The sequence below is a fragment of the Pungitius pungitius genome, chromosome 21 (genome assembly GCF_949316345.1).
Source record: "Pungitius pungitius chromosome 21, fPunPun2.1, whole genome shotgun sequence".
In the NCBI taxonomy this organism is placed as follows: domain Eukaryota; kingdom Metazoa; phylum Chordata; class Actinopteri; order Perciformes; family Gasterosteidae; genus Pungitius; species Pungitius pungitius.
This window is the reverse complement of record NC_084920.1, coordinates 5511368-5524704: the sequence shown is the minus strand read 5'-3', so window position 1 is coordinate 5524704 and position 13337 is coordinate 5511368. Positions and strand designations below refer to the sequence as shown.

The window sequence follows — 13337 nt, the reverse complement described above, 5'->3', positions numbered from 1 at the left end:
GGGGGGGGGGGGGACGTTTGGCGGAAACTGAACTCTCCTCTCGCTGCAGGAGCACTTCCTCAAACTGAAAGCGTCAATATTTCACGATGAACTAGCGGCCGCTGCTGCTGCACTGGCTGTGCAGCTGTTTTTGTCTGCCACTGTGTTGCTTTTCAGGGTTAATTGTCTCCATTATTATGTTTCCAGTGCTCTGGGGCGTTGCTCAATGACAACAGCGGCGCAACCGAAAGCTTGTGATGGTGAGGAGGAGGAGGGGGGGCTGGGGGGGGGGGGGGGGGGGGGGGGGAAGACTTTGCCTGTTCGCGCTCGTGCGCGCTGTCACATTCGGTCTCGCTCCAGATGTGCAGATCAAGTCGTTACCAGCCGTGACTACAGAGGGCGATTGTATGTGAAGAAAAGCTGTATTCTCAGGACGCTGCGAACGCTGTCTGTCTTTGTTTCCCTCCAAACTGAGCCCAGCTTTTGCTGCAGCGTTAAAAAAAAGAAGCTGGAGGGTCGCTCTCGCCCGGGGGACGGGGGGTGGGATGGGGGTCTCTTGGCCACTGGTTTAGGTTTGATTGGTGGGTTTTGGCCGGACTGAGGGGAACATCTGTGGCGGGGCAGTGCCAAGCTCTCCGTGTGACAGCCACACTGGTGGGACCAATTGTTCTGAGTGCAAAGAACAGTAATCACTTCAAGCCCAAGTGTTGGTGGTGTGTGTGTGTTTTTTTTTTTTTTTTAGGGTTTTTTACCCTCCCTACATATCCCCCCCCCTCCTCCCCCTTTCCATCTTTGGTGCTCTGATTGCGTGTGTTGACTTGCTTCCAGACTCATCTAAATTTAGCATCTGTCGACGTGTGTGTGTATCTCCAGGAGAATTTATCCACTGGTAGAATTTAAATGTTCTGCAAACCCACCAAGTCTCGCACCGGTCCCCCAAAACAAAGCCATGTTTCAGACGGAACATAAGATAAACAAGACTGGTTTCATCCGGCCCTGGTCAAACTCCTGTTTTTTTTTTTTTTAATTGCTATGAAAGCTGCCTTTTAAAATCTTGACCTTTGCTGCCCCCTAAAGAGCAAACAAGAAAGAAGCACTGCTTTCGTCCCTGGCGGTGAAATCGAAGCACGCAGCCGTTTTTGGCTTTAAGCTCAACCTCAGGACACATATTGTCATTCAATTGAATGTGTCCAAAACTGTGGACTGGGACTGTCTGTATGAAGTGACTCACTTTGAGGTGTGAAAGCTTTAAGAGAAGAATTATGCAACAGTGAGTCCGACGTCGCAACCCTGTGAGGTCTATTTCTTTTTCATTTATTTTGCTGCTCTACGACGGGGTTACTGAGTGAGCTGCTGAATGAATGAATGAATGAATGTCATGAATGTCATGAAGGGGGCACCTGTGGGTCAAGGAGCCCGTTGTCAGATAAAGTCACGGCTGTTCAAACAAGGCGCTTCCTCGGCCCATTCGTGCAGCCATACAGGGAGATTTATTGCACTCGATGGCGAGGCGGTGCTACAGAAACCACCGTACCCCCCCCCCCCCTCCCCCAGCCCCTGCACATTAACACTTTAGACCTACAATGCAAGCAATCCCATCTGTAATAAGATACATTTTGGTCCGTCCAGTCTCAAGTGCAATCGCTTTCCTCCGTGAAATGGCTCCGGCTGTGCTACTTCCTTGTGACCTTTGCATTGCTGTAACATTTGCTCTAATCTTTACCCCCTTCTCCCTCCAGCACTTACAAAACCCAGCGAATTTCCAAACAGCGGCGACCGAGTTGCTGGACTGGTGCGGCGACCCCCGAGCTTTTCAGCGCCCCTTCGAGCAAAGCCTGATGGGATGCCTAACGGTAAGTGGCCAGTCATGGTGCGACACCCCCCCCCCCCCCCCCCGCCCCCTTTATTCAGTCTTACACTTGAAGGTTCAAGGGCAATAAAAAAAGTGCTGCGTTGGCTTTTTCCATAACTCCCTCGGGGTTATGAGGGAGCTAATGTTTAGTTGCCTGATCTTTACTGAGGTCAATGGAAAATAAAAAGTATTTCACCCTTTAGAAACTACTGAGATTCGGTCACCTCCCAGTGACTTACATTTTGTGCTGCGGCGCTCAGAAATCGGGCTCAATGGAACACAGAGAAAGAGAGCAGTAACGGCCTCAAACCACAAAGCAATCAGCGCTTGGAGAGAAATACAGTGAGGAATCCCTTAATTCCCTTTCTGAAATGCCTCGGGGGGGCTTTTCATTAATTGAATAATTTATATCTCATGGCATTTGGACAAGAAGAATCTTGAATGTTTTGAGAGGTACACTGTAAACAAAGAATCATTAGGGCCAAAATGCTTCAAAGTAATTAGACACAAATTATAATATACACTAAATTGTCTCAATAGGTAAATTGTAGTCTGAAGAATCATCTTTTCTTCCTCTGGTTCAATTCATACAAACCTGGCTCTAAAGCAGCTACGATGGATTCCAATGGCGGTTGAAAAACCAAAAATGACCTCTGAGCATTTTGGAACGGACGGTCCGGTAGAACAAAGCATGGACTGCGGACCCCGTCACTCGGCCATCGTGTGCTATAGCGTGCTCCTCTCTGTGGATCAGAGACACGCACAGCTCCCGCTGGTGAAACCGCTCTGACGCATCCCTCCACTCAAGTGATTGTTTGTGTTACTGCTTTAATGTGCAGCAGCAGGTGCCTGTTCCGCCATTTCGCCAAATTCAATTTGTTTCCCCCCGCCGTGAAAATCTCAAGGCTTTGCCTTTTAGTTTATGGGTTGTGTATGGACCGTGGCGCAAACCAGGCGGGGAGGGAGCACGGAGACATGTGATTGGGATTTGCCCGGCCTGCGACCACAATAGGAAATACTTCAGCCCGTTTGCCTGCGTGCCTCAGTGTCGGCGCTGGATGGTGACCACAAAAAAATCCTCTTCTTCCCACAGTTACACCTGTTGACATTGAGAAAAGTCGCTGCAATCAAATAGGACTTTTGTGAACAATACTGACCCTAAAACATTCAAAGATAAGGTTTTCTAGACCTAAACAAGATCAAGATCATCAAGAGTAATAAGATATTATCTGCCTTTTTAAGCAGAGTCACACCAGGATGATTTTTTCAATGTTTTATATTTAATTGGAAATGTATTCCAAGGCAGAAAGAATGAATCATTTGCTGTGCAGATATATGTATACAGCATAAGGTTTGAGTGACTTTTGTATGGTAGACAATGCATAAGCCACAACTCCACAGACTGTGTACAATTTAAGTCCTGAAATTAGAACTCGTTTTAACTTTTTACACTAAAATTACCTCTCAGCCAAATGTCCCTCGCAAGTTCAGATTGTAATTAGACAGCCTATACTCATATATTTTCTTCTTAATGGGCGATTCCTATAAATAAAGGCCACATATGCGTACTCTGTTTTGGTGTCACGTCGAGACTATACTTACAGGAGATAATGATACGGTGCACGGAGCGGTGTTCAGCTGTGCTACCTCGGGGCTTGTCTTGAACTTTCGGGATCTATGAAAACCAGGCGCAGGAGAAGAATCAGTCTCCTGTGAGTCTCGCTGATCCTCGCGGGCCTCGGAGTGTCCTTCAGGTCTTGAGCGGGTCTCTTTGAGCTGATAATGGCGACGGTAAATCAAAGCAACATGTGCCACGTAAGGGGGATTTACATCACCTCCTGTAGCGTGTGGATGTTCCTCTTAATGTTTCTCCTCTGTGGCCATCGCGGCACCAAAGGCCACATTTAGTCCACCGACTCACATGGAACCGATAAAGAAGTCGTGACTTTATCCTTTAAGTTGAGCTGGATCTTTGATGCTGGGAAACTCTACTCTTATGTAACAGTAATTGTGCAGACAAAAATGATGAGTACTTTGATCAGTTTAAGGACCTGTTTCAAGGTATTTTGTTTAAACAATCTAAAGATTCAATGATGTAGCTTTTAAAGCTGAGTCGAATACCAATTTCCAAGCACTAACATCAGTTTTGTCAAGGAGAATGTGTTTCCTTTCTTATTTGCTTATCCGTCATATTGCTGCTTGTTTGCAAAATACCTCAAAGGCTAGTTTGCAGTTTTAAATTAGATTTGGTTAAAGCCTGAGCCATGGATCCGCACAAATCTTCAACTTGCAATAGAAGCATCAGGCACATAAATCCCACAATTGTCTGTGACTGTGTGTAGGCAGATCAATGTTTTTAACAACATTCTGAAATGATGTTTCTTCCAAAATCTCGGTTCATTTTATGAACACACCGTCACAGTAATCATAATCATAAAGTTCTGACCGGGGGGCTTCCTGCTTTTGTTTTTCTTTCCGCTGTGTTCAGGTGGTCAGCCGGGTAGCAGCACAGCAGGGCTACGACTTGGACCTGGGCTACCGGCTCCTGGCCGTGTGCGCCGCCAACAGGGACAAGTTCACTCCAAAATCAGCAGGTAAGAGAGTAAGAGTTTTCTCCACCGCCGTCTCAGGCCATCTGGCCTGTTATGAGCTCAAAGATGCTGCCTAGGTTCATGGCAGCGTTCCATGATTCCCGAACCCATCACTACCGGACTGTTCCTGGTGCTCTGCAATCGTGACCTGTGTTGGGCAGCCATCCTGGAGTGGTTAGAAGAGACAAATGTTGATCTTAGATTAAGGCCCTCTGCCTGACATGTAGTGCAGGCGTCTTTCTTTCTGGTTCACAACATAGAGAACTACAAAAAAAAAAGAAGTGATTTCTTCTCCGGGGCGTTCGAAGACTAAGTGCGTGCAGCCGAATACTCAATATGTCACACGCAACAGAAATCTACTTTTATCAGTGACGGAGAGTCCCTGTTTTCACGTGGCACCACCGTCATCTTAGCGCAGTGATGGATTATTGGGACAGATGTAAACTGCTAAATGTTGTTATCAAGCTGGCGAAGAAAGAAAAGAAAGCATGCCGAAGCACGGCGGGAATGAAGATGTATCGGCTGTCAGCGACCCGTAAGATAACAGGAATATTTTGTGTTCCTTAACAGGTTTTTTTTTTTTTTTTGATTTGTGGTTTCCACCTGTCTGTGGTTTTGAGGAGAGCGGGGTTGCACATTTGATTCCGCGGGCTCGGCCGCGTTGCCGAGCCGCCGCAAGTCCACTGGAACATGAAAGTCAAGAGCCACATATTGTTTGAATTTTCACTTGCATTTTCCTCTCGTGATTTACGGCGGCGGCGGTCTCATAACGTGGGAACACCAGGCTTCAAATCACGCGCTGTCACTCATCTGCAGGCCACGGGGGGAGAATCATTATCTGCCTGCAGTTAACTTATACCGCCAAATGTTTTCTAATTCTACTTAATGCTAAATCAAATCTCAGGCCCTAATTTATGGGCCTCAAATAAGATTGCCAATTGATTCTCTGTCTGGATCATTTTCTGCAATAGTGGTCGTTTGGAAACCCTACGGCTAGCACTCCAGTCTAGGCAGCGTCCCAAAGTGCATTTCATGGACAATTATGAACCTGTATGCATGGATATTTTTGAGAGGCGTGCAGGAATAGCGGGAGAGAGTCAGCCATTGACAACCACTGAGGAGACATCCTCCAGCAGAGCTCCCAGGAGCTCTTCAGAGTGGAGGCCCCAGTCGAAGAGGTTGTAAAGCCGCAGAGAAAAAGACCTCTGTGGCTCTTAAACAACCCTCCCCTTTCGAGGGCCCCAAGGGGCCGGACCCACTCCCCAACATCCTGCGGGGGCTTGTTGACGAATGGGGGGGGGGGGGGCGTGGTCACATGATGGGGCCGGGATGGCGGCAGCAGGTCAGCCGGAGACAGATGAGTTAGTGTTCACTGGGGGATCGGATCTCCAAAGCTGCATTAGACAGCACATAAGAGGCAGATCGAATGTGTAATTGACTACGCTGGGCATAAAGTAGGTTTAGCGATGATTCGTTTAGCAAAATCGTTTTTTGTTTTCCCGGATGCGATCCGAGTTTGTTTTTAAATTCTCAGCGGCGGCGCGAGCACGACAGTCAATCATTTGTAGCATGAGAAGCTTTTGTATTGTTCTGTATTCGGAGCGCTCGAAACTGTTCCACCTTTATATGACAACAAAAGGACTTGTGTAGCCTGAAGCCCGGGAGTTTTCTCGAAAAAGGAAAAAGCAGAAGAGGTATCCGGGGTGCATGTGAAGACGAATCATTCTCTCGCAACTGGCTCAGTCTCATCGTGGGTCTTCTACTCTGCTGTGAAAATCTGTGTTTATAAATGGGGCGGGAGGGAGAAAGCTCTCTGGGTCTGTCTGCCACAGAGGACATCGGGTCAATAGCTGAGCGCTAATAAGTAAATCAGATTTGGTGTCCCATTTTAACCCGGCCTGACTGTTTCTGCCGCGGTCTTTCCGTCACATTTCTGTTATGTCATTTTTTTCACATGTTCAACCTACAGCTGAAGCAGGTTGCGACTTTGGCTTAAGACACTGGTTTTTCTTCTTCTTCTACGTAAGAAAAAAAAAGCTCAGAGAGGCAAAAATACTCGTTGATCCGAATGACACCACCACCATGTGTCTCCCTCACTTGAGGAAAACGCCATTATCTCTCTATTGATTTTATCAGGTAACATACGTACCGTATTTATAGCAAAGTGAGCGTTTAGAGACAGATCTTGGCCCTCAGTGTTACTCCGTAAATCATACTCTTTAATAGATGCACTCAAAGGGATCAGCCAGTTTTAGTCCTGTTTGCCCCTTTGCAAGTGCCCCACAATGCTGCTCGGGTAGGGCTGGGGGAGGGGCCTCTGTCTGCTAGAAGTGACCTCTTTGTGGCTGAGATTAGCCTGCTCTATTAATCTGTGATTACGCGGACTGTCTTACCGCGGAGGGGGGGTGGGGTGGGGGGGTGCTGTGCATCAAAGTCGGGGGATCACCTTCCTCGGTGTGGATGAACTCATCAGGGCATCCCCCCCTGTCGCTCTCTCCATCACCATCACAGGGTACATTACAAGCGCTCTTAGGGCCTCCTTCATCAGTGGCACACCCTTCCTGCAGGATGGTTCAGTCCGTCTACAAAACGCTTAATCAGGATTTCTTTTTTTTCCTCCTCACCCCACCCCCCCTCCAAAGAGGGTCAGAATAGCACATTCCCGATCGTTTGCGCCTCAGCAAGCTCTTGGAATTCCTCGGCTCTAAAGAGTGAAAGGAGGCACCAAGTCATAAGAGACGGGGACCAGTCAAAAGTTTTTCACTTCATTCTCCCACGTAACAAACGGCTGGTAAACCCGCTATTCAGCAGATAATTAGCTGGGCTTCAGCTCCGGTTTGTTTCTATACATTCAAGTCGGACCCAAAGGCACTGCGGGTTTGTAGTTCAACCACGTCAGCGTGATAAATAATAACAGTTTTTAACACGCTTTGTTTCATCTCCTTTAGTTGGTTTGGTAGTGGGGTTTTAAGTGCGGGAGGGGGGGATTGCGGTTGTAGATCATCATTGAGCCGTGTGACCAATTGATTCATACTTAAACTCTTTTGAGCAAAGACGAGTTACATCAAGTCATTTTATTTCACGATTTTTAAAATATATATATTTATGATAATTCCAAAGAGAGGAGAGCCTACTTAAATTCAGGCTTGAGACAAACTTTTTATAAGCGTTTGGTCCAACTTTTTTTTCCTTTACCCACAACGTGAATGAATTCGTTTGTTTGCTTGAGTGCAAATTGAATGTAAATAAACAGTAGTCCGTAGAGCTGATCACACGTCGGCCTTCCGGTGAAGTGGTGCCGAACACCGAGATGATTGTGCACACGGCACGGAGGTCGGTTGAACGCAAACACAGGCCTGACGGGCTGTAATTTCTCCCCCAAAGCAATTCCCACACTAAAATGTTGTTTTTTTATTATTATTTTCCCCCTTCCATCCATCCCTCCACACGATGTGTGCTTCATCGTGTAGGTGTTTTTCTTCCCGAGTAGAGGATAACACGTTGTTGGCGGCCGAGCGCTTGCTGCTGTCAGCAGCGGTTGAGTCAATTGGCGCGCACGTGGAAGATACAGTCCATGCGAGGCGAGCGGCAGGCAGGAGAGGCCGCGGCAGAGAGCGGTTCGGCCTGTCCGTCTCTTCTCCGTAGCCCCCGCAGTGATTACGTCTGTGGCAGCAGGGAGGTGATCGGCAACATCTTCAGCCGCCCCTGCGCGGCTCTGTAACTCGCAAATTGGATGTTTGCATGTTAGAAAGGATTTAACGTTGCACTTGTGTCCGTAATTAAACGCATGTTATTGTATTTTAGCCAGCGATCAATTGACACCTGAGTCGACTGGCTGCCGGTGAGTGCCAGTTTTTTTATTATTTATTTGCAGATGACAAATGGCGCTCCAACCTGCCTCAGGTGGCGTGTCTACCCACAGTTTACATGTTCTATATGTAATTATTTATCCAAAAGCTCACTGTGGCTCATGTGTGCGGACGATTGTGGTCTAATTAGCCCCTCCCTCCCGGATTCAAACACTCACACAGTGCATCAGGAAGCCACAATACCCAGCCTCCTCCTCCTCGTCCTCTTCCTCCTCCTCCTCCATGCCCCCTGAATTACAATGACCAGTTTGATGGATTAAGTCGACTCGATGCAAAGACGAGGTTTCGGGGGCTGGAATCGGTGCTCATTGTACCCACCTGAACCATTTCTATTTTCTATCTTGGTGGTACTTGCGCTGCTCATTACAAATGTTGCTTTAAATAAATTGATTGAGGCTTCTTTTTACTCGTCGCTCTGGACGCGGGCCAAGAAGCAGGCTGTCTAGCACATTAGGCACCACCCCCCTTTGCAGGTTTGAAATGTGAGCCGCCTGCATTTTTTTCCCTCTCCTTTCCTCTCTCCCCTCCCCTCCCATGCCCTCCCTCTCTCCCTTCTGGCGAAGTGGCTGTGGCTGCTTCTGTGTGATGTGTGTATTGGGAGAGCAAGCAATGGATCACTAGACAGAAAAAGAAGATACATCAATAACTGCTGCATACATCCGAGGTGAGGAGATAAGCATTTGGTTCTCTCTCTCTCTCTCCCTGTCTCCCCCCCCCCAACTCCCCCTCGCTCCCCCTGTGTCCCCCACACCCCCCTTCCCTCCACCCCCACTCCCCATCCAGCCTCTCTGTCTTTAACCCTTTGCTGCTGCAGGAGCCGGCTCATGATATTGCTAAATTATTTGCGACAATACCTTTCTTCTCCTCTGAACCTGTCCTCCTATTCTCTTGTGGCTTTTAGTGCTGTTTGGAGTTTCCTCCTCCTCTTCGTCTCCTTTTTTTTTTTTTTTTTACAGCTTATCCCTGTTTTCCCTCTTATTGTCTCTGGGGTATTTGTTGCTTGAGTGCAAAGAAGCCGGTGGCAAGTACAGCATGAGCCCATTAGCAATGACTCCCATCTGTGATTGGTTTTGCCTGCGAAACGGAGAGAGCGGCCATGAATAATTGATGTGCATTGTGCAGTCAGTCACTGGACACGCAGGGAGGAGAGGAGAGGAAAACAGAGAGGAGCTGCTGCCCAGAGACATCGGGGGGGGGGGGGGGGGGGGAGGAAACGTAGGGGGAGAGGGAGGCAGGGAGAGAGACAGAGAGAGAGAGAGAGCAAGAATGTTAGAGTGAGGAGAGGAGGGAGGGAGGGATAGAGAGACACGGAGCAAGAGCTTTAAAATAGCTGCTGGCTTCAGTAGTGCAGAGATTAAGGCCGCCCTGCATCGCCTTTGTTCTGCTGTTGCAGATTTATGCTCAGAAGTGTTTCTAGACACACGAGTTCCTCTATTCTCTGCGCAGCTAAGAGTGCTGGAGCGAGTCTGGTTACAATGCGGGTGGCATTTTAGAGGTGGGGGGGGGGGGGGGGGGCGTCCTCGCTGCTGTCAGTAGGACGGAGCTGTCAAAAGGAGGATACAACGGTGAAAGAGGGTGCATTCAGTGACAAGTGGGGAGATGAGTAACTTCACGCTATCCCTCCCCCCCCCCTCTCCTCCCCTCCCTGGCACGGTGGTGGTTGGTGGTCGGTGTTGGCCGATTGAATGGTGGGTGCACGCGGGCGCCCTCCCACGTCACAAACCAGCGGAGTGGGCTCTGACAGTAGGGCGAGTGCCTCGCAGCGCTCCGCGTGACAGAGTTGCAACAGCTGACTGCTGCATTTGACCCACTTGCAGCTCACACAGAAGGGGTCAAAATGGCTTTGATTATCTCCCGGAGTCGCGCTGACCTACTTGAGGCGGCGTTTTAGCCGCGAACCTCTTGGCAGTTCGTCCCAGCCACTCCCACTCTGTGCCACACACGAGGAGCAGCCAGGTCGCAGACAAATCCTCGCGCCGTGCGGCGATTCGCTGGTTTCAGTTCGGCCATTCGGTGTTCCTCGTGGTCCCATCGTGTGTGTGGTTAAACGGGAGGAACAGGTTTTTATTCCAAAGACTACACCGCATGGAGAAGCTATAGCGCCTGGTTTTGTCTTATTCCGCTTTATGGAATACTTTAAAAGGATCTTTGGGGAATATCCAAAGCTTCTTGTCCCTAGGCTGGAAACGAACAAAAGGTCAAATTATTCCTGTTAATGAATGAGTTCCTGTTTCAAAAGAGAGTCAGCTGATGTCATTTCAACCTCCTGTTGAAAAATGATACGTCGGTTGGCATGTGGCTGTCTTTATTGCTCATTTAGCTTTGTCTCTACTCAGTAGGGTTTTTGTTAAGCTGAACAGTAAAGTCCTAGTTTGGCCAATTATTCAATTATCCCACTCACCAAAATGTGTCTGTTGGACAGCTCCCAACGTGCCAAGACAACAGAGGTCTTGCGACCGGTCGTTGTTGGTGACGAGGTGTTTAACGTTGTAACGACAACCTCCACGATCTCTCCGAGGTGGAAAATGGCACTGACCACCTTTATCTTTGAGGTTTTTTGGATGAAAACCCGAATCACAGGAGCAGTTGCTGACATGTGTGTATTTGCAGAGGGTGCTGGCTGTTTTCACTGTAAGTCAAAGAACCAGAAACATCGACCTGAAGCAGACTTCGTACATTTGACATGGATGAGTTTATCAGTGAGTGGAGCTGTGGAAACACACTGCTGCAGATACAGACACAAAGTGTGGTAACTTCCACTGAAAGGGAGAAATCTGTATATGTGTGTTGTTCATTAAGCAGTGAAAAGATGCTTCCACGGGTCAGATTAGAGAGACCTGAGCTTTTAAAGATCCAGAAGGGGGGAGAGACAGTTATGAGAGATTGCAAATGGCGTCATTGGACAACGCAATAGCAGCCCATTAAAGAAGCATTAAGTAATCTATGACCTTCATCGACCTCTAATGGGGAACAGCAGAGCTTTAAACTGCAGCAATATTTCCTCTTTCACACTAACCAAACTTACACATCCTTGTCTTTCATAGGATTCTGGTCAGACCTCATTAGCTGTTGGTATAAAGAGCTTACAATTCAGTCAATAGTGATGGAGAAAGTCAGGCTCATTGATTAGCGGATACTCCTGTAACAATTCGATGTGGAAATTAATAACTGATGATGATAATAAAAAATTTGGTCAATTTTGTAGCGGCAGGAATGACATGAATCCTTAAATTGCCTGCGGTGGATGTTTTCCATCTTGTACCATGACGCAGTAAAAGTATGAACTATTTGAACGTTTTCTGCAATTCCATTACATTCACTTTTTCCTTTTCTCATTTGAAGTGCATTATGTTATTGTTTCTCTTCCCTGTAGCTTCCCAGACAAGTCTGTTGATTATAACGTGATATATATATATATATTTCTCAGTCCCGCCGTCATCCCGTAGGTTTGGTCAAATGTCTGTCATCTACTGAATATCTTAGCCATGTGTGTAAAGTTCAGTAAAATGTAAAATTTGAACCCTACAGAAACCAACTGCTGCAGGAGGTGTCAGTCTGACTCAGGTACTTGCTGTGTGTCGCACAGGAAACTCATGCACATTGGCTGAATCCAACCAACCATCCCCATCCCAGTCCTTACATTATGTCCTCACACTGGAACCGTGTCGACATACTGTACATGGAATGACATCAGACGTGCTTTTTATTATTTTTTATTATTATTTGTTGGTCATCTGGACAAGCTACATGGCTGCTGTTGTGTTGTCTGTCGGAGTTTTACAGTATGAAGCATGTCACGCACACGTTGTTTCATCATCTTGCCTGCGTTCATTGAAGCCATTGACTATCTTGCGTTTATGCCTTGTTCTACTTGGTGAGTTGTATGGTATCTAAACAAGCTACACACAGGTTTGAACAGCCCTCAAACATGAGACTCACAATAATATAATGAAACTTATAGGAGAAAACAGGAAACTGCATTATGAATACAGTAAACGCACATCACAGTTTCAGTACAACATATAGAAAAGCAAAATGTAAATGATATAAGTATTTATGATATAGATTTACATGTTATCTGTATATGAATAAAAAAAAACTCAAACCAATAAAAATGTATCAAATATAATAGAATAAAAGAATATTTCTATTTTCTAGAGATATCTACAGTGTGAGTGAGATTCACTATCTGCAATATTAAATAGAATTCAATTATTAAAATATTAATACAAAGGCAGGGACTCAATTGGAAGACATTAAATGAATACATTAAAACAAGAAATATATTTATATAGCAGAATGTATTCTGCCTGAGGCACACGTACAGTGTGTACTGTTTCGCATATGAACGATGGTTTAAAATGGACACGGTTTCAGTGCTTTTTATTCAAACGTTGCAGTGTTGCACATATGGACGACTCTAATGAGCCCAGAGGGGTGCCGGGCCCCGACCCGGGCCCCTCCAGTGTCGGCTCCTACTGTCCTACTGGAGGGAGGCTTTGACACCGGGCCCAGTGCTTAAAGGTCGCAGGTGAATCAGTCGCCGGGCGTATGCTGCCGTGACACTACCGGTCCTGGCCAGCACCCCGAGGTGGGCACTAGTCCGGGCACATCTGCTCTTTGCCTAATTAGTATCATTGTAGACGAGGGGCTTAAGGGCCGGGCCTTTGTTAATAGCAGCCTGTTGCTCGGGGAAACAGTCTGGCTCCCGTTAAGCAGCTTCTTTGCAGGTCGGCTCATCTGATAATCCGGTGGCAGAAGTGCACGGTTAAAAACACACCGTGTGCCGGGGCCGTCAGCCGAGAGCTCGGTGTGGTCCGGTTCAGTTTTCAAATCATTCATGGAAAGTATGAAAATCGGTCAGCCTACTCTTGAAACATGAAATTGACATTTGAATCATGTTTATCACAAAGTAGCACAAATGTTTTGAAGAGCAATATAAAGCAAGAAGACGCTGGAAAGTTGTAGACAATTATTCTATTCTATTATTATATAAAATATCAATAAAAAACATGCGAACGAATGAAACATTAAGAATTATGAAGT

The 13337-nt window shown here is 46.9% G+C and overlaps 1 protein-coding gene across 7 annotated transcripts in view; it reads left to right on the top strand.

The window, feature by feature from the left end:
• The window catches only part of LOC119212522 (zinc finger MIZ domain-containing protein 1-like), a 92218-nt gene that overhangs the window by 62743 nt on the left and 16138 nt on the right, over window positions 1–13337 (top strand). For 3 of the 7 annotated variants that reach the window (XM_037463004.2, XM_037463001.2, XM_037463003.2), the window contains exons 4-6: window positions 1719–1832; window positions 4320–4425; window positions 11820–11855. In XM_037463004.2, coding sequence (XP_037318901.1) covers window positions 1719–1832; window positions 4320–4425; window positions 11820–11855 — 256 coding nt within the window. Of the gene's footprint in view, window positions 1–1718; window positions 1833–4319; window positions 4426–8155; window positions 8956–11819; window positions 11856–13337 lie in introns of those variants that run through there. The other 4 variants (XM_037463006.2, XM_037463005.2, XM_037463009.2 and 1 more) reach the window with 3 other exon arrangements.